We start from the raw sequence: 21,411 nt of genomic DNA, 5'->3' as shown, positions 1-21,411 counted from the left end.
AGAGAGGAGAGAGAGAGAGAGGAGAGAGAGAGAGAGAGAGAGAGAGAGAGAGAGAGGAGAGAGAGAGAGAGAGAGAGAGAGAGAGAGGAGAGAGAGAGAGAGGGAGAGAGAGGAGAGAGAGAGAGAGAGAGAGAGAGAGAGAGAGAGAGAGAGAGAGAGAGGAGAGAGAGAGAGAGAGGAGAGAGAGAGAGAGGCGAAAGAGAAAGAGAGAGACAGAGACAGAGGCAGAGAGAGATAGGGAGAGAGGGAGAGGGGAGAGAAGAGGGAGAAAGAGGGAGAGAGAGAGGGAAAGAAGAGAGAGAGAGTTAGATAGATGGACAGATAAATAGATAGATAGATAGATAGATAGACCGATTGATTGGTCAGAGTGTTGCAAAAAATACTCCCCAAACCATGTTCATGGCCTCTCAGGAAGGTGGCTTGCAACTATAGTGCATTGATGATCTAGATAAGGGTGTCTTAACGTTACAAAGAAAGTTTTGCATAGTGTCATTATTTGTTCATCGTCGCAGCAGGCACAAAGAGGTAGCGTGGTAGCTCAAAAAGATCACGATCGCGGGAAGGATGAGTGCGTCAACTCACGCTTACGTCATATGAAAGAAAGAAAAAAAACGTTCTGCATTTTCAATTCACATACATAACGCAGACTTCGTAGCAGACTTCAGCCGCAGACTTCGTAGGAGCACCAATGGCCACGTCCGTGACCTGGCGCGGACATTCCGACAACCCGACACATGGTACTTCAGTGGCCTGAGGCGACATTCGGGGCGTGCATCACCAGTGCCTCGGACGAGAGTGAGGAATTTGTGTAGCGATATGCTGCACCTCAACGCATTAACGCTGAGCAGGTGCCACCCCAGTCGCGTCAATTGATGCACGCCTGCTCTTGTGATGAAGGCAATGGGCTGCGCGTGCTTGTATCTGTGTTTACACGGCGATGGCTTACATGCGATTCACACCAAAACAGTTGGCCATTACAACCAGGCGTATGTAACAGTCCAACCACGGATCCCCGAGAGCGCGTCCAGTTCACAAAGAGTGGTTGGCTATAGGGTGCAGGAAATCAGATCATGAGATCTTTTGTGTGGCTCCGGGACATGTATAGTTATAACGGCTATGTTTGTAGCGGTATCATGCAACAAGGAAGTGAGCTTGCAATGGTTATGCAGTTACCATCAATATGCACAAAACCCAGTCCCCACGTCAAACAGCTCAAGATTGATTAAATTACTCCGCAAGTAACACACACGAAGTCAATACCATAATAACAGCCCCAAAACCCAGGTTCGCAAGACCAGCTCCGTATCTACTTTTTGTTCACAAACACCTGAAAACACAATGTCCTCTGGCTCAGTCGCAAACCTTGGACAGGTTTTGCTATGAAACCTTACTGAATGATAGAAGTGAGACGTGAGTATAAAGGATAGAATGGGTGGTCGGACTTTCCCCATCCAACGTTGTGCTGGTGTCTAGGCGGTGTACTTGCTAACACGACAAACGAGGGTCTATAGCCAGAACCGCCCTTTGACTTTTTATAGAAAACCGCTCAGTTGCAATTTTGTAAAGGGGTACTTACTAACGCAACAAAAGAAGACGATAGCCAGAACCATTCTTTGATTCTTTTATAGAAAATCGTGCAACCACACTTCCGTAAACAAGTTCTAGCGGCTATAACTATTGGCCTGGACATTACGTAGCTTCCACGATGGTTTGCAGCGCCACGAGGTTTATGAAATGTGGACTCTGATAGTGAAGACCTCACGAATTGAGCTTAGTATTCGATTTCAAAAAATAAAAGGTAAGGATGTCAATCACCCGATACAAGTTTGCTAAGGTTTTCTATGCATTTCTTGTAGCCTGTTTGTTTCTTTTTAGATTTCACCCTTTCCGCTAGCTTCTGTTCAATCTTCGGATAAAACTATCGTTATTATATAAAATGATATATATCATTATCATATAAATGTACATTGTCATTATATAGATATGTTGTTACTATATGCATATTGTTGTCATATAACATATGCTATTATTATTATTATATCAAACCCGATGTTTTTGGTAGCCAATCACTGGGCAGCATAGTGGGCTCAGCTAAGCATTTTGACATGTGTACGCATGTGAGTACGCATGTGTGTGCACTGACAAAAGAAATGTTCCGGTATAACAAACGGTCAGTCCTAGTAATGCGTCAGGCTGGAAGAGTTTCGCTGCTTCAAATGGTGGCCGCACACCTGTATGTACGCACGCACACTTACACAAGCGTGCAAATACGCATGCAGACACGCATGTGCGTCCTCGCCCGCATTCTAGACCTAAAGAAGTTTTACGTAAGCTCTTTTTAAAGCGCGATATGTCCACTGTTCATAGTGGAAATGCCTCCCGCATTGAATTAAGTAAAAACAGGATTATACACATTTTATTATTTGTTATTTTGTGTTCGCATGCGTGGGAGTGCAAGATCTCACAGCTAGCAATCAGGCCGAGTGAACAGCCCGAATCATTTCGCACCTTTTGTTTATGGATTACTGATGTTGACCGCATGTAACGTGTCTTCCATAAAAACTGTGAATATTTGATTGCTTTTCGACGTAAAATGCTGGTGACATGAGTGTGTTTTGCGTAAAACAAATGCCTGTCAAATAACAGTGCATGTCACCTTTTGGGTGGAGATTGAGTTGTGTTCATCGGCAGCTAGATTACGTGTGCCCGAAAACAAATGTCATGCCGGGCTCCTCAAAATTTCTGGCAGCAGCCCAATTTTTGCATTTAAATAGTGCTTTGCACGAAACTCTTCCAGTAGGCTCTCTCCCAATCACCACAAAAGCAATCTTGCTCAACAGGAAAGGCTTTTGATTTTGTCTCACCGCGACCAAAATTTTTGCCCGGTATGCTTCGTGAGCGTCTTGATTTTGCTACCGTAGATGCGCGGTCTGTTATGTCTTATAGTGGCACAAGAAACATAAAGTCGTTGTGATAATAATTCAGCTGGCCGGAATCATCAAAACATGACCTAATGCCCGTTACATGATGTCCATACTGTCAGCAGCGTCATCGCCCGGAGATGCATGGCGGAGAACTGATTCGGCATTTTAAACATCTGCTCTTTAAATGCTTTCGGGCAGTTGCAGGTAAGGCAAATGCAGTGCCCTATATGGCTAAGTCCCGTCTACAGCCTTGGCCGGAATCAAAGCGATTTAACTATCTTATGCTTTGAGTGACCTAGATGCATCTTCTAGCGTCCTGTACATTCATAACTAATTTTATGGATTCGATGCAGAATTTTGTGATGGCTTCCAAGGGAGACACTCTCAATAGTGCCACCGTGGAATGACACTAATCTTCCTGCGTGCAATTGCGTTCTACGATTTATTCGCACTTCATGTGGCAATGCGATCCATACTCGCCGGCCGCTCATTCCTAATCAGCTGTATCCCACCGCCACCCACCAGCACATACTTTTCCGGCACTTTGGCTCCGAATTATAGAATATGTTATGAAATATCGACAGCCAGACCTACTTTTTTGTGTTAATAATTGCGAAATTGAAGTGGATGGAGCTTATCATGACCAACAAGAACACAAGCGATAGTATTGCAGAGTAGGGGTGTAGCTGCCTATTCAGTTGGGGGCTGAAGTCCCATCGCCCCTCCACCCCTCCGCCAACTTTGGGATGAAAGTGGGTCAAATCTGGAGAGAAATTTGTTTGATTAGGACATTTTGTGTACAGGCCGGGTCATTTTTCATTGTTGAGTCCCTCTCCCACCCACGAACTCATTTTGAGAAACTATGCCCCTGTTGTGTGGAATTTCTTGAAGTATTCAACCGCCCTTTCGTCAACGTCTTACCTACTGCGGTATCCATAATTTTTCGTTATATAATATTCCGTAATCAACTGCCGCAATTTTCCCGAAACTGCTCGCAACCCAAACGGTTACCCACACTCGGTGGTTAACCCAGCCAGTCAACTCCCGTACCCTCCCCCATAATGAAGCCCTGCACCTCATACGCATACCACGATCTGGTATTCTCAAGACAAGCTTGACAGCTTCCTGGAAGCCGAGCAGTATGTGCTTCTACAGCTCTATATTAGCCGTTGCCAGATATTGCAGTGGGTGTCCGCCGTTCGGTCGTCCAGGGACTGTGGGCTTTGACAGCAGCTTATGCACGAGCTATTCGTTTTACGGGACCGAACGTCAGCCAGAACAAATCACTTGCACGTGCATAAGGCGTGAGCCGTACGTGCACGGTCGATTGAGGGAAGCAATGCGTCACAGAAAGCAATCAAAAGTTAGCCCAATTCTACCGCGACGTGCCGCGGTCCTGCCGGTGCCGGTACCGCGGTCCGCGGTCCTGCCGGTGGCCGGTACCGCGGTCCGCGGGTCCTGCCGGTGCCGGTGCCGCGGTCCGCGGTCCTGCCGGTGCCGGTACCGCGGTCCGCGGTCCTGCCGGGTGCCGGTGCCGCGGTCCTGCCCGGTTGCCGGTGCCGCGATCCTGCCGGTGCCGGTACCGCGGTCCGCGGTCCCTGCCGGTGCGGTGCCGCGGTCCGCGGTCCTGCCGGTGCCGGTGCCGCGGTCCGCGGTCACTGCCGGTGCTGGTTGCCAGCGGGTCCGCGTGTCCTGTCCGGTGCCGGTGCCGCGGTCCGCGGTCCTGCCGGTGCCGGTGCCGCGGTCCGCGGTCTGCCGGTGCCGGTTGCCGCGGTCCGCGGTCTGCCGGTGCCGGTTGCCGCGGTCCGCGGTACCTGCCAGGATGCGGTAGGTTCAAGTTAGAAGGGTCAAGTTAGGAACGGCGTGGGTGATCAGAGAGACCCTGGCGAGGCGGCACTGGCAGGGGATGACTGACCAAACAAGTGCCGGTATCTGACGTGACCAGAGACTTAACAGAGCTGTCGATTAGTCGCCGTGGTGCCAACAAAGGCACATGCGTTGATCGTCCCCAATTAGGGCAGCCTTTTGAATCGCGATAACGGCGCATTTGAAATGTGTAAAGATTAGTGACTGTTTTGGAATTGCCGTCTGATAAGTACATTGAAGGTATGGACATACCATGGTTGCCATCAGCCTTTGTAAAACTGATCTTAAGGCCTAAATGAGGGTGCACGAAAAGAAATCAAATAAAAGAAGAGCCATTGCCACCAAGCTCACGCTCCTGTTGAAAGTCGGCGACGAAGAATCATCACGTGACCTTTGTCTTCAAAATGTCACATCCAACTCGACACGAGCCGTTTGATCTCAATTCCCTTCAGACGCACAGTTGCACTCTCAGTGGGCTCGGTGATCTCTGCGCCAGCGTGAGGCGGACCACACACTTACGAGAGCAAAACTTTGGGGAGAGGAGGTCATTCGACGTGTCAAATTTGCGAGTTGCACAGTCTTGCGAGGCCTCGGCAGCCTCCCTGTGGCCAGCCCCGTGCGTCCCTATAGGTGGGATAGTCTTCGGCACTCTTACAGATATGCCCGGAAGCGTCCGGTTGGGCGGGGAGCGCTCGCTTGGCTCATCAGTGTTACCGATCATCCTATGCTCTGAACGGGCTCAACATTGTAGCGCGCGCTGCGTGCTGGACAAGTCAGTAGGTGCACGAAAAGAAATCAAATAAAAGAAGAACCATTGCCACCAAGCTCACGCTCCTGTAGCGGCACCGCGTGAATCCGGTCCGAATTCGCAGGATTTCGGGGAAAATTTGACATGTTGGACCCTGAGGAGAAATTTCAGTTACGTCGTTGTCCGAAGGCTTTTAAAACACCATAAAAACGGCCCTTCCGGCATTTAAACAGGATTGCGAGCCTATGAACGATCGCGAAAAAGGGGTCCTTTAACAATGAAATGGGACCCGCTTGGCTGAAATCGCTACTTGTGTCCTGATTCGATCTCCTCCTGGACAAAATCCTGGCGATGCTACTGTGTCACACTTGCCAAGGCGATATTCATGAGTCTGATTTATGAGTGTCAAGGCGTAATTGATGAAACGCGAATTATTCGATTGAAGCTAGCAAAATGGGCGTTGCATATGCTTGAGCAAAGCTGCCTGAAGCCCACGAGTACATGACTGCACCCAAAGGGCACACACGGCTGGCAGAACCGGTGGGTGGGCGGCTGGGATCAGTCACCCACACACGAGAGCGACTCTTTAATGTCTCTAATGCTGCGTTCGCCTGAGCCGTCGGCAGAACTTAACCGGGCCGACTGGTCGGCCGCTGTCGATGCCTCATTGGATGATGGGCTCGACTGGGTCACGTGAATGCTCCACCCGAAAATTAAAAGTCCTAATGCACCGACGCCGGCGCCACCGCCAGAAACCGCGCCAGCCAGCAGCCGAGGCACGAGGTTTGGGCCAGCACACGTCACGTATCGAACATTTTGCGTACTTTTCACGTGGCAAGAGCAGAAGGCGGAGTTGCGATGAATGCGCGTCAACATGACTTAGTCATCACAGCCAAAGTGTGCTCCACCGGTCCAAAAATGTCGTACAGACCAGATCTTCAGCTGACCCTGCCGGCTGCCCAAGTCTGACCCTCTCCCGCCACCGGAAGACGAATCGTCACCGATGGCCCGCGAGCAGACCCTGCTGGGGCGCCGCTGGTCGTCACCGGTGGCCCACCAGCAGACCCTGCTGGGGCGCCACTGGTCGTCACCGGTGGCCCACCAGCAGACCCTGCTGGGGCGCCGCTGGTCATCACCGATGGCCCACCAGCAGACCCTGCTGGGGCGCCGCTGGTCGTCACCGGTGGCCCACCAACAGGCCCTGCTGGGGTGCCGCTGGTCGTCACCGGTGGCCCACCAACAGACCCTGCTGGGGCGCCGCTGGTCGTCACCGGTGGCCCACCAGCAGACCCTGCTGGAGCGCCGCTGGTCGTCACCGGTGGCCCACCAGCAGACCCTGCTGGGGCGCCGCTGGTCGTCACCGGCGGCCCACCAGCAGACCGCGCCAGGGCGCCGCTGCGATTTACGAGCCCAGGGCCGGCCGCTATCGCCGCTGTGTGTGCGCTAGGCTTTGGCGCGAGGCCCGGCTGGTCTGTAAACGCCAGACGGTCTCCACCCGCCAGCGGCTGCCCGCCGCTAGCGAGCGTCGGGCAGCCGGCAGCGGGCGGCGGGCAGTGGGCGGCGGGCAGCAGGGCGGCACGTGCGCCGTCACGCCGTGCGAGTCAAAGGGCCGACGCTCCTGAAGCCCGGGCCGGAATGGCGGCGGCCCGGGGTTGCATGGTGACTGACTCAGCACCTGCTCAGCTGTACGGCGCCTGTCCGGCGGTGGCTTTGGCCGCCGCGTGGGCCGTCGGCTGGCCGGCACGCAGAGCTACAAACCGTCGGCCCGGACCGCCCGGCGCCACCAGCTGCGCGCCGCGTGCCGCTCCGTGGCAATGGCGACACGCTCTGAACATGGCGACCGTTCTGATGCAGTGGCTACGACAGCACGCGTGGCTCAGCTTGTGCGGCACGCGGAGGACAGTGACAATCGCCGCGCTGAGGGCGGGCTATGCTTGCTCGCGGTCACGTTTCGCCCATTCAATTTGGATGTTTATGTGGTCATGGAATGTCGCCTTTGTCGTAGACTCCGATGCAATTTATAATTTGAAGCCAACTTGGTTCCGGTGATTCGGGTAGCACCTGTGTGTATGCCGGTTGTCATGGCGACGCGAGTTCAAACATTTGGCCAGCCGACCATGCGTCATTGGGGCTCATTCATTACGCTATTTACAACATTGTGCCATTACGGAGGGAGCAATTTCCAAACAGTTACCTCCTATGATAACGAACTGGCGTTTTGCATCGTGCGGGCGGCGCGGACCAGCGTCTCATGTGCCCCACCAGGAGGGCGCCGGCGGCGGCGGGGCGCGGGGGGCGGCGACGCTAGCGCCGCCGGCGGCCGGTCGGCGAAGCGCCGTATTGATCGCACGGCCGCCGCCCGGAGCAGGGGAGGGCGCGCGGCCGGCAGGGAAGATAAACTCGCGGCCAGCCGGGCCCGGCCCGCACTTGGGCAGACCGCATGCGGCCGTTGACTCGCGCGCGCCGTCGGCCACCTGAGCACACGCAGCGAGGGGCCGCACGCGGGGCAGGGCGCTGCCCAGCACGGCGCACGCACTGCTGCCCGACGTCGCACGCACGGCTCGCGCGACCCCTCGCGGCCGGCCGGTGTCGGCGGCGGGGCGCCGGCTCCACTGCACGTAGAGCTGCGAAGCAGGCTTAGACAAGGAAGCAAAATACTTAATGCATTGCCTGGCTGCCATACTGTGGGCACGAGGCTCGACGTTTACGTGAAAATGGCTTTCGCCAAATTATTTGTATGTTTACACCTGCGAATAACAGATAATCGGAACGAAGCAGTTGTACCACGCGACCATCAAGAACATGTGAGACCAGTTAAAAGCACATCAAAAAGTGAAATAAGGATGTTATCTGCCGATAATACAAAAGGCTTGGTGGCCGCGAAATGCCCAAAAACGAGCAGTGCGATGAAATGTACGAGGAGAGGAACGTAGCAGCCTCACGGCAGCAAAAACGGAGACGTGACGCTGACAGCGGTGGAAATTACGAAAACCCTAGAGTTCCTCAAACAGCCAAAGTGAATCTGGGTCCAAGCGACCAGAACGTACGTGGAGGAAGGCCATATGCTGTTCAAAAACTAGTACATTTGCACTTCTGGAATACATTTGGTGTCAATTTTCGCTGATCATTCATCACTATGATATTGTCAGATAATCACAAGAGGATAATCATTTTATTGCGTCCTGCAAGATTTGATATTCTTTTAAACGCAGTATGAGAGTGCACATAGTGAGCCCATCCTCGCGAGCTCCGGAGGCACCATGTGCCCGCCAGTGGCCGCGGCGCAAGCAGTCGCGCCGCTGCTGCTGCCACCTATATAATGGCGGGGCTTGACTAGCGCGCCACCTCCGAGAACACGAGAAGTGGCGATTGAGGAGGTAATGCGCAAGGCCTGTGTGACAGGACACGGTGGTCAGTGGGCCACTGTAGCTGCCACAACTTCACATTACCGGCCAAGGAATGAGTTACGTTGTGGGCAGAAGACCGGTGCTCTTTTTCACGACCATACCCGTGCCTCAACTCATACTTCGGCGGACGACGCCCGCACTTAGTAGCAGTCGAAGCGCTGACACCGCACTTACTGCGAAACAGCCCGGCAAGACTCTCGAGACATCTGTTAAAGCTTCTGTCCATGATCTTCAATGGTTGCCGGTGCGTCAAAAGCCATCTGCGTTGCCATCTTCTCAACGGGTTGCCTGTGCGTCAAAATCTGGTCGACCTTGATGTACGGCGGTACACCCTCCTGCGAATCATGCCTGACCTTAGCTGATGACTGATCACGACTCTCTCCCTGCCTGTGTGGACTCAACTTTACCTTCCGTCCGGCCATACGGAGAACGACTCTACAGACGAACGCGCGATGTCGTGCCGCATTGTTTAGTTAGGCAGGTCTGCTACTGCACCGTGGAAACGAGTTCCGCTGAAGTCACATGGTTGTGGCGGCATATCTGTCGGTAACCTCACAGGCTTAGACTAGACCAACACGCGACGCATACGCAACTACGCTTAATCTGCGATAGCCGCCGACAGCCGTCTCGGATAAGGGCACTACCACACACGACCGCATTAGTTCGCCTTCAGCGCCTCCCTCAGCTCGTTCACGCCTGCGTTCGGTACGCAAGACTCGGTGTCAGTCCGCCTGTCCTGGGGTGTCGGCGTGATTATTTCATTATCAACGGACGGGAGTCAAAGTCATCCGGTACATGTCAGTTGGCTTCCGTAAAATCTGGACGAATGTGCGTGGTCGACCGCGACCGACAGCAGCCGGCTGCCAACAGAACATACCTTGCCTTAGATCGAGGCGGGACAATTACAAGATGGCGTGATATTGTGATGTTGAACCTAGTCTTCTCCAGCATGTGGGGTTGGAATGCTCTACTTGCATCTGAACTCGCCGCCGCGGTAGCTTCAAAAGCGCCCCGGCTGACCAACAAGCGCTGCCTGGCCGTGGAGGGCGGCGCTGGACCGCGACACGTTGCCCACACCGCCCGTCCTCAGGTACACTTATTCTACATCTCCGGTGCCACTCTGCTACGAAACCGGCTACAAAGGCGCCGCGTCGACTACGTAGGATCGTGTCCCGTACACAAAACAGTGGGCGACCGCGGGTGCGGCCGTCCCAGGGCCGTCCGTCGCTTCCCATCAGCGGCGCGTCCGCAGCCAGCCCACACAGCCATACTCACTCACGCACGCCAGGGACGGGACAGGGTGAGGAAGGGAGGACTCACGCGGACGCGGCGGCGGCCGGCGCACCCCTGGCGCGCGCCCGCGCCGCGCCCGGGGCTATGAAAGACTCTCGCTCGTGCCGCCGCTGGCCACCAGTGCGTGCGGGGTGGCCGCACAGGGATTTCCTGCACTCGCACGTGCCAGCTCGCAGGCCGACACGCACTCCCGGCGTCAATCAAAACCAGCGACCCCAGCCTACAGCTCCAGGGAAATATCATGAACCGATAAAAGGAGTCGAGTATAAATAAATAAAACTCTATGCCACTGCCCACAGTACAGTGATGTCCGTTCCATACGTTGCGACTAGTCGAAGCCATAATACAGCCGTTGGCTTCTTCCTCCAGCATAAACCACTCCGAGATGCCACATCATGCCACACCACTCTATCACGAACACGATAAAGCAATGAGAATAACCGTGCGGGAGATCTGTCCACATTAACAGCGCTGAGTTAGGATATATATATATAGCTAACAGACACAAATAAACGACGCCGCTACGAAGCATTCGAGAGGTGCAAAAACTGAAGAAAGACCACAAATCCTCAGCCTGGGAGCGCCCGCGAGTGACGTTCCAATTACGCTCCACCCAACGGGAGCTCGAGCTAGCCCGTTTCAGCCATTTCGAGCCCCCGTCAGCTCCAGCCCGCTGCCCATCGACACCGCACCACGGCCCACCCTGCTGCGCCGGCTGCGAGGCACACCACGCTGTCACACAGCGCCCGGCGGCGGTCGCCCGCTTACATCCGCCGCGGCTGCCGTCAGGGAGTCAGGCCGGGACGCCACGACACCCGCCGCGCCCGCTCACATCCGCCGCGGCTGCCGTCAGGGAGTCAGGCCGGGACGCCACGACACCCGCCGCGCCCGCTCACATCCGACGCGCACGCCGCGCCTTAATGCCCCGTCACGAGCGTCCGCCGGCCTCAGACCGATGGCGCGGCGCAAGGGCCCAGGCCGACACCCTCCGGCGGCGGCGCCCAAGTCCCGCGGGCCGCGCTCGCAGGCGACCCCGCGTCCCCCGCCGGGCCGCACGAGCGCGCGTACCACCCGGCCCCGGCGCGGCCGACGCTCGCCTAGCTGGTCTCGTAGCTGGTGAGCAGGGCGGCGTCGACGGGCTCCATGCAGCTGGGGCAGATGAAGCTACGCATCAGCCAGTCGTCGATGCACTCTGTGTGGTAGGTGTGCAGGCAGGGCAGGTAGCGCACCCGCTCGCCCACCGAGAACTCGATCATGCAGATGACGCACCTGTCGCCGGGCAGAGGAGCGGATCAGCGCCGGACGGAGGCGAGCCCAGGCCGGCTGGCCAGACACCAAGCACGGCGCGCCCGAGATACATGTTACAGTGCATTTCAGGAGGAAGTGAGCGAATTGTACCACCGCGTGAATAACCGGCGACGTATCGCTGATTGCGATTACAGCTATCCCACGTGCAATCACTGTTTTCAGGACAGATACAATGCACATGAGCACATGCATGCCCACGCGCATTTAAAAAAAACAGGAACGGCTCGCCACAAACTCCCCCCGCCGGGAAGTGCCACCTCGAGGTGACAGGAGAGTACCGCGTGCGACCGACACCGCGGCCACTCACTCCTTGTTTTTCCGCGCGGCTCCGTCGTACGTGCCCGACGGCAGGTGCTGGATCAGGCCCATCCGTTTGGCGATCTTGACCTGCTCCTCCTCGGTCAGCTGGGCGGCTGTCCGCACCACGTTCGGCGACGGGTAAAACACGGTAGCACGGTCCTGCAGAACGGAGCCGGACACCGGTCGGGGCACTGATCACGGCAGGGGTCAGGGTACAGGTCAGGGTTCAGGTCGCTGCACCGTTCACAATTGTCACAATACAGACCGGGACATCCTTGAACAATGAAGGTGACAAAAGTTGGAAGAAAATATGCTGACACGAAACACATGTGGGCAGACAGCACAGGCTGGTGATGATATAGGACCCTGAAACCCGGTCAAATGGATGAATGGTGTATTATGCATGTGCTTACAGTTATCCCACTATGAGAAAGTGAGACATTTTGTGATGCCTGACTAGTATGTTGGTGGCAGTTCTTTTATCATCATGAAGTTGGTATCAAAATGAAAACCATTAAACCAGGTAAGTTTCCAACCAGCAGCCATAAAAAATGCCTGCCATAAATCTTAATCTTGTATTGCAATGCTCCAGCCTGACATTTATCCGGCGCAGTAACAGCTTGCATGAAACAATGCCTAGCACTCAGTCACATGAGGGGCAATTTACACCTGGTCCTGACCAAAGGTCAGAACTGTTGCTTTAGAGCTTGAAGCTGATGGGTATGAGGAAGGAATGAGAGCACCAAACCAAACTGTAAAAATATGCACACTTTAAACTGAACATATATGGTGAAGCAGCATCCAAGTAATCATTTGCATGCATAGCATATCCATATCATAAATCTAAGTGTGCAGCCAAGTTTGGTGTTGTCAAATCAATTTTAGCAGTCAAGAGCCAATTCCTTATGGAATCACACATTCCATACTAAAATACTCAGAACAAGAAATATTTCTGGATCATTTGAAAACCCAGCACACCCTGACCTGACACACACCTGGCACACCTGAGCAGTGTGTTCACTGCACTTAAGTATGGACATCCAGCACAGTGGACAGATTTTTGGCAGACTGCCTTACAGACATAAGTATATGTTGTATACAAGGCTTTGTTTAAAAACTTCCCAAAATACTTATCATTCCCTCAAGCTCTGAACAAGAATAACAAAATACATCAAGCAAAAACAGTCAGTAGCACCAAATGTGCTAAACAAAAAACAAAATATCACCATAATGTTGTCCCAAGGCCAGACTGTGAGGATACAAGGTACTCTGAAAATATCCAGCACAGCACAAAGCAAAATCCCAATGACAATTTCAGGAGATAGGAATTGGAAATCTGTAGGTTGTAAACTGGAAAGCTCCCTGTTACATGTATGTTCCATACTTATTTCAGTGCACAGGGCCAATATTTCATGAAAACATAAGTTTACAAAGATCACTTTAGGCAAAGCCACTGAACAGACAATTCTAACAAAACAGGAGTGAAAATGTAATGTACACTGACCAGACCCGAGCCAGGCATGTGCAAAAGCGAGGCTTGATGCACCAAGGTTATGTAGTTGCCAGGCACAACAGATGGATTTGTCAGAATCCACCACACCTGGTGCTTCCTGTTTTATACATTTGCATTTTCCAATGTGTGTTCATGTCTTCAAAAAAGCAAATTGTTCAGAAATGGTGCATAGATGTATTGACCAGGTGACTGATTGCTAATAACCTCATAAGCAATGAAGACTATCGATTGCAATGAAATCAGGTGGGGCTATAGCCATGCTTAACAATTTTAAGTGGCATGAGTACAAAGACTAGAACTTCCCCAATCTGACTTTTGGAAAAGGGGTTTATAGAGCCCCCCACCACAAACAAAAAGAGCATACCACGCTTGTGTTGCTTACGCACCACTGAATTTACCTCAGGTGCATATGAGGGAGGAATCCCAAGTTGATCAGAAGATGCTGACAGCCTTCCCACATCCGCACCAGGAAGCAGTGACATGTCATCAGCTGCTTGAGCCTTTAAGCAGTTCCCCATTGTCTTTGTCTTACGCGATCCGCATCAAGTCACAACTCCACAACAAGCACGCAGTTCATCCAACACGACTAGGATACGGGCAGTTATCTCCCACTCCCAGGTATTACGACTATTGATGGGTTTCACGCCACAGCAGTGTGGCCCCACGATGATACAAGTACCCCATGAGTCACAGAACGTCCACCCGCACACCGCGACTAGCTTTGTGTTGTGGTCGCGCCGCGCCGTAATGGTCTGTTTTCATGTTCATGAAAACAGCTGATGAACTACGCACACAAGTAGTACAAAACAAGAAACTTCTTTTTTCGGTGAGAAAAAAGTTAATTTGCTAGCAAATGGGTGAAGAAGTTTAAAAAGTATAATCTAGGTGCTCCATTGCTTAAAATTTCCCATATTTTTGGGAAAATTGAAATGTCGCGTATGAACATTTTGCGACAAGGTTGTTGCCAAACACAAGCGGAAATTATTTCAAGGTCAATGGTTTAGGGGCGAGAGAGAGGGAGGGAGAGGGATAGAGGACTAACCCACGAATATGTCTCATCATTTCTCATTATCGGCCTTCGTTCCGTTCTTCTGAGCTACATGTGCAGCGAATGGCATAACTTTATCGATGTCCAAAAAAGCGACCAAAGTTAGAGGTTCTTGAAATTTGTTAGATTCTTGTCATTTTCGGTCACGTGAAAACGGTGGGTAAGGGAAGTTTTACCTCGCTGGTTTGGCGGCCTGATCGTCATTTTTCGCCATTTCTTTCGTCATCGCGTACGAGACCAACGTAAAGTTTTCGGAAAATGATTGGGTCAGCATCCCATCCTGGGTTCCTGCGTTGCTGACGATAACTACCAGGATCGGCTCACTACTCGCCTTCCCAGTTCAAAGAACTTCATAACTTTCCGAGTAAGACCGCAGACGCCGAATCAACCTTAGCGGAAATCCACCGAAAAGTGAAGGGAGAAGATGTTTTTCGCACGGTGAAGACCCATTCACCAAGACGCAGTCCAGCGATCCCGTCGCGCGGTCACCTTCCACGCAGTTGCTTGAGTGTTGTCGCAGTTATGGTACGAACGGTGGTCGCACCGATGCGCTGAGAGCCGTATGCTTGTTCGCCTTCACACCACACCCCTTTCTCTCCACTTCACGTTTCTCGAAAAGTTTAGGGCGTCGAAATTGCTGATCAGTCATCAACCGCATGTATTGCACCAACATATGCGTGATCTAAAATAGTTTCGGACCAGCATACACAGTCATGTGCACGCAAAATCGTGAACTCTTGGCCGCTAGCACAACAACTCAGACCACAAAACATACCAATGACTGGACGCGTCTGTCTTCACAACCACCTCAATACAAAAGTGCATGGACCAAAACCAGATGGTAATGTCTATGATTCAAGTACATCTGCAAGGCCGGCTTGAGCTGGTTAGTGCTGTTTATACTGACTAGCAATAACACAGTAAGCATTCTACTTGCAGTGGTTCAAAACGCAGTGAAGCGGCCTAGTCGAATGGAGCAAGCCACGTTCAATTATCATATATCCGATGATGTAAGGGACAACAAACTGGCAAAGGCCAGTAATAATAGCTGCTAGGGCAATGTACCCGCTCAAACCGGGCAGATCCACATAAAGCGCGGCGGGACGGATTTAGCACAGCTTCAGTTGCCCCCGCAACAGCGCAGTCGGTTGGACCAGGCATGAGTCAGCGGCCTCAATCCCCTTGGCAGGGGACAGGCGTGTCATGACCGCGTCCGACGGTCGACCCCCCCCCCCCCCCCCCCCCGAGCCCGGACCGGCTCTTCGACCGGCCGCAGAGATTCACACCGGCCGACCCGTACAGGTCTCATTTCGGCGTGACCTCGGTGATGCCCGGCCACAAACCGCTCCCCATCCCCCCTCGCCCCACACCAGCCGGCGTCTCCCAAACCCACGCCGCGAGAGCCGGCACGGACTGCCGGCTGTCGACCCGTGACCTGTGGCACGTGACGGGCCACCGTCGGGACACGTTACGACGCCGGCCGGCCCTCCGCACTGGACACACACCCGCCGGCGAGCGCCCTTCCCGGTCGTAGCGGTCTTCGCTGCAGCGAGCAGCAGTCGCCAGCGGAACCTGGGCCTTCTGCAACGGCCCCCTCTGCTCCTGAACGCGACGTTTCGGTGGGGACGCGCCCCGCCGCCGCACCGCGACGCCACTCCCGCGAAACAGCGGGACCCGGAACGGAGTGGAGCACGCGCACGGCCCAGCAGGCCACCTCCCCCGCCGGGGCGCCAGTCGGCCGGCCTATTGCAGGCAGCAGAGCTCGGACGACACGCGCATCTTGCTGGCGGTGGGCGGCCGGGGCAGCGCCGTCTCGGGCCGCGGCTTGGCGATCTGGGCGCGCACCACCGGCGTCACGTGCTCCATGTCGGCCCGGGTGAGGCGCGCGCCCAGCGTCACAGCCGCCAGGTGCTGGAACACCTGGGCCACCTGGCGGCGGCGGGGCCGGTCAGACGCGAGGCCGGGGTCGCCATGGCCGGATGCGATTACCGCAGCCGGCCGTGGTGCCACGGGCGATACAGCGAGGTCACTTTGATATTGCAAGTCACTAGTGTTGCGGAAAACGTGCGGCCGTTGATCTTGAGACGTGTAACACGCATGTGATGCTACTTTACAGCTGTGCGGATATTACCCGGTGATTTTTGTCAAAAAGACTGCAGGAACAATGGCGCAGGGCCGCGGGAACATCCCCACAAACATAATTAATCACGCGTCATTTATAAGTCCATCAATCGCTTGAGGATGTGATTTCTGGAAGCCATTTAAATTATCTGGGATATAACCCAGCTGAACTCTTGCTAAGTCCATCGATGGCATGACACAAGCACGGGTTAGAGCCATACCACTCCGCGCACCTAACGGCTTCACTCAAAAATGCCGGAAAAACGGCGTGAACACGTCCATTAGGCAATCGCCCGCCTAAGCATGTTTTCAGATAAGAATGTCGCTGATAGCCGCCGTGCTGCAATTTTTGCTACACCTAAGCGCTTTTCCTGGCCACTTTTCCCGCCTAGCTCGTGCTGATCAACACGCCAATGGCGTTGCAACAGGCATCGGGCGTGCCGGCCCGTACGCCCCTTGGTCTGCGGGTGCACAGTCATGTTCACATTTAAGCGCGGAGCAGGAGCCGACAGCTATTTACGACCTACGTGTTTGTCCTCTAGAATTGCGAGGGGGAGGGTGCTGCGGCCCGGGATGAACCGCGTCGCTCGCGACCCTCCCAGATCCCAGTTCACGACCTACGATCATGAGCTTAGACAATGGTGGCGTACTTCGGTTATTTCTGTGTGCCACTGCGCTCCGTCCCCTTTCACAGTAACGAAAGACCGCCTTGACTCGATAAAACGGAAGTCTGACCACGTGACAGTCATGTGTGTATAAATCTCAATCCAAGTTTTGTGAGAAGCGGTGTGCATGCTACGGGTCACCGCCCTGTGCCCGTTCTCCGTGGGGCAAAAGGCGAGCAGGGCGGACATGCGCCCACGGGTCATCGCCCTGCGCCCGCGCTCCGTGGAGCAAAAGGCGAGCAGGGCGGACATGCGCCCACGGGTCACCGCCCTGTGCCCGTTCTCCGTGGAGCAAAAGGCGAGCAGGGCGGACATGCGCCCACGGGTCACCGCCCTGTGCCCGTTCTCCGTGGGGCAAAAGGCGAGCAGGGCGGACATGCGCCCACGGGTCATCGCCCTGCGCCCGCGCTCCGTGGAGCTAAAGGCGAGCAGGGCGGACATGCGCCCACGGGTCATCGCCCTGCGCCCGCGCTCCGTGGAGCACAAAGTAAGCAGGGCGGACACGCGCCCACGGCTCATCGCTCTGTGTCCGCGCTCCGCGGAGCACAAGGTGAAGCAGGGTGGACACGCGCCCACGAGTCATCGCCCTGTGCCCGCGCTCCGTGGAGCAAAAGGTTGAAGCAGGGTGGGACACGCGCGCTCACGTCCACAACCCTGGCTGGCTTCCACGGACAGCGCCCGTGACCAAGGCAGACTCACGTGTTCGCCACTCTGCGCAGAGACCAGGAAGGCCAGCATGTCATGCTCGGCCGCGGAAGCTCTTGTGCTTGTCGACGCGCACCGCTCGGATGTGCTCCAGGTCGGCTGGAACGCAGCGCCGAGTCGATAAAACGGCTCACGACGGCGGCGGCCGGCCCAGCGGGCATCCTCGCCCGCTTCCCGCCCCCCCCCCCCCCCACACCCACTCCACCCAGCCCCCTCCCTCCGCGCCGCCGGGCCCGCGCCAGCCAGCCGGGCGGCTCCGGCGGCGGCGACACAGAAAAACTGGCACCTTTCCAGGCGCGATAGGCGTGCTCTGACGACGGCGGCTCCATAACGGCCCCCCGGTTTTGTTGTGCGATGAGTCATGTGCTGGATGTATGTGACGTGACGGCCGACAGCCGGCTCCGGCTCGGCACAGCTGCAGATAGAAGGGAGCACGGAACGGCACCGCGGCATAGTTTTTGCCGGGCTTTTCAGGGGATTTCGTCGCGGGTGCGGCACAGTCGACGGTACGTAGACAATATTGCATTGAACAGGTTGACTTTTCATCTGATCCTGGGGACTGTTACGAGGGAGCGTAGCTTGGCGTCAGGATTGTTAAGACCGATTGTTAATGATGATAATGATCGTTAATGAAATCCGAGTCCCCGGCCGTCATCTAAGTCCACCCTTTCATGTGACATGAGTCCGGATGCCGAGTTCTAGGGCTTTGGACAAGTTCCTTCACTTTCATGGCACGTGAGTGCGAGTGAATCGAGCCGCAGGAGATCATGTTCGAGCCTGGCAGCCCGGCCCAATCCAACGCAGTCCCAGCCAACCCTACCGGCTACCTGCCCCTCTTCGCGCCCCCCCCCCCCCCCCGACACACATCATTCCTACCAACCTGATAATGCCTTATCTACGCAGGCGTGTCACTTTTTGTCTCCCCGCCTGAAATCCGGGCGTGAAAATAGCACCCCCATATTAGCATCACTGCACAAACAAAGCTGTCTGTTTCACGAGTATACGTCAAATACTGCTCTGCTTAGGGATAGAGTCCAGGCTTGTATGTACCACGCTCGGATACTGTGTGTGTGGGGGGGGGGGGGGGCGACTGATGCACGCTGCTATAATAAACGACAGACTTGTTTGGGGGAAGTGCGGAACACGCCGTCACCCATCCTCCTATGGCGTGTCAGCGACTAAAACGGTCATAGTATCGTCCAGAGACCACCCCCGCCCTCAGACCGGACGCGAGCACGGGGCACACGCGGAGGTCAGCATCGTTAACCACGGAAACATTTCGGGCCTGAAAGCAGTCCAGACGCACACATTCAACGGTCTTGGCCCAGCTTTAACAGAGTTCACCACTGGCCTACGTGCCTAGTAAGAGGTAATGCGAGCCCGATGTAACTGCAATGAACCGACCACAGACCCTGCAAACCAAAACAATAACAACATCCGCATTCACGAAGAACTTCACCGGCATTCGCGTAAATTACATTCTTGGGGCAATGTCCGATAAAAGTTGGGCGTCATTTCCCACACTGTCATGTGCATCAGAAGGACAAACATCCTTGCTCTTTTCATCAGCATCCAACCCTCCAGCATACCGCATGTTAACCATGACGTCACACTGTGTACATTCCAGCGACCGTCCACCGACCACCGACGCTCCACATCGAGGGAGGGTGCAGCGCTCGTCCCGTGCTCCGTTCCCGGACGCCACGGCAGGTCGGTCGCGCACAACTCACCGCGTTCACAACTGGTTTGCCCGCCGTCGACGTCTCAAGGCCGGGGGCGCCGCGCCCGCCCCGTCGGGGCCGCCACAGAACACGGCAGTGACGTCACGGCCGGTGGTCTGGCGGCGGGGCCCGCCCGCCCGCCGCGCCCCGCGCCGGCGGAGAGGCGGGGCAGGACGCGGAAAACGGAGCGACTCCCGGGCGGAAGCGGGCGTGTCCTGTCTTACGTCACGGCCGCCGCCCGGAAGCGTTCACCAGTGCGGTGCTGACTCTGACCAGATTGCTTTGGGGTGCTGCGACTGTTTGACCAATCATGTCAAATCATCGACGGCAATGTCTTTAACGTCCGGTCGTCGTGAAAGCGCGGGGAGCTTGTGCAGCTGTGGAGGGCTACGCATTTATCGATTTTGATGGCTACACGACATCGCAGCGATTTTCAAAACAGCTCACAATTACTTGAAGGACGGTATTTTACTGCCCCCGAGGTCCCAGAAGCCCAGACGTTGCTGGATGGAGTGGCGTCGATCGATAGTTCGACATGCCGTCGGTCCGGACGTCGGTCTAATAAACCGTCCCGCACCGTGGACGAGACAGGGCCTTGGCCACGCCCCGATGGGTCTAAAAACATCGCGATCGAAGACCAATTTACCCAGAGCCGATTTCATACGAGAAGTATGCAAACTGCCTGGCCTGGGGGCAGTTGCCGGTCACATTAGCCATCTGCAAGGACCGTGATCACAGGACCCCACAAACCGTCCCGTGCCAATGCTTCGCCACGGCAGATGCTACGCGAGGTCCTCTAATGCCTCCCCACAAAACCGCCCCGGAGCGCCACCGACGGCGCCCGGCCCGCCATGCGAGGGTTCCTTCGCTCTCGCGCCTCGGTCCACTCACATTTGTTGGCGATAAGGATGCGGCGGAGCGGCCGGCTCTGGTGGCGTGTCGCCTCCGTGACCGCCATCAGCCACGTCTCCAGGTTCTCAAACGACGTGTAGTTGCTCACATCGTACACAAACAACGCCAGCTGAAAAGACGTCACACAGGGTCCCGAGTGACATCACACAGGCTAATGTGAGGTGATGACGTCAGCGGTGACCCCTGGAGGACGGCGCGGCTGAGCGATAACAGGCCAAACATACTTCTGCGGGAGACATTTTCGCTGTGTCGCAGATTGCTGATACGGCGGAGACACAGGGTACAAGTGGACTGCTAGGCTGCGCATCCTCCACGCAGGCAGCGGCTGAAGACCGCGGTACTTTACGAGGCCCCGATTAACCCTAAATCAAACGCGATGCAGAAGGTTGAATTGTGCAATAATACTGGATAACGGGAACAGCGATACAGTAATGCGTGACGCTTACGACGCAAAACACTTATATTATTGATCTAATGTCACTGCTAACGCAATTCAACATTTTACACACGGTCAGCAGTGTCAAAGACACATGCGAAAGCAGGCAGACTCACGTGGGCGCCGTACAAATATTTGTCGAGCATGCCCCCAGAGAGAGAGGTGCCGCCGACATCCCAGAGCTGCAGGGTCACTGAGCGTTCCTGGGTCAGGCGGATCCGCTTTCAGGTAGAACTCCACGCCCGACGTGTACGAGTTGTACCGGGCTGAACGTGTCCTGGGGTGTACCGGCAGATAGCGCCGTCTGTAGAGAAAGCCGGCAACTAAGGCTTACAGGAACGGGCACTGGGCGACATGCATAGTATGGTGGACGGCTCCCACGTTGAAAACACGAGCTGAAGTGCTGGGACCGCAGGTTATCGGTCATCGAAGGGAAAATACGGC

General features: G+C 55.1%; 1 protein-coding gene and 1 pseudogene across 2 annotated transcripts; both read right to left on the bottom strand.

Annotated features, from left to right (window-relative positions):
- Positions 1-11,268: 11,268 nt before the first annotated feature.
- Positions 11,269-14,084, bottom strand: LOC119109491 (RING finger protein 11). Of its 2 annotated transcripts, none has more exons than XM_037233117.1 (3): positions 13,746-14,084; positions 11,854-12,005; positions 11,269-11,507 (listed from the first exon to the last, which is right to left on the bottom strand). In XM_037233117.1, the coding sequence occupies exons 1-3, from the start codon at positions 13,875-13,877 to the stop codon at positions 11,336-11,338; spliced, it is 456 nt and encodes a 151-aa protein (XP_037089012.1). In that variant the 5' UTR covers positions 13,878-14,084; the 3' UTR covers positions 11,269-11,335. The 2 variants fall into 2 exon arrangements, with proteins under 2 accessions (XP_037089012.1, XP_037089013.1); XM_037233118.1 differs by having other exon boundaries at positions 13,758-14,084.
- Positions 14,085-15,898: 1,814 nt separating this feature from the next.
- LOC119109494 (ras-related protein Rab-28-like) lies at positions 15,899-21,181 on the bottom strand (annotated as a pseudogene).
- Between the last annotated feature and the right edge of the window lie 230 nt (positions 21,182-21,411).

The sequence above is a fragment of the Pollicipes pollicipes genome, unplaced genomic scaffold (assembly GCF_011947565.3).
Source record: "Pollicipes pollicipes isolate AB1234 unplaced genomic scaffold, Ppol_2.1 Scaffold_7231;HRSCAF=8579_pilon_pilon_pilon, whole genome shotgun sequence".
Lineage (NCBI taxonomy): Eukaryota > Metazoa > Arthropoda > Thecostraca > Pollicipedomorpha > Pollicipedidae > Pollicipes > Pollicipes pollicipes.
This window is presented reverse-complemented; position numbering and strand designations above follow the sequence as displayed.

Coding starts and splice junctions, on each gene's coding strand:
- LOC119109491 (XM_037233117.1), bottom strand. CDS start 13,877: ATGGGGAACTGCTTAAAGGCTCAAGCAGCTGATGACATGTCACTGCTT. Junction 12,006..13,745: donor CACCTGAGGTAAATTCAGTG/GTGCGTAAGCAA, acceptor TCCGTTCTGCAG/GACCGTGCTACCGTGTTTTA. Junction 11,508..11,853: donor GCCGCGCGGAAAAACAAGGA/GTGAGTGGCCGC, acceptor GCCCGGCGACAG/GTGCGTCATCTGCATGATCG.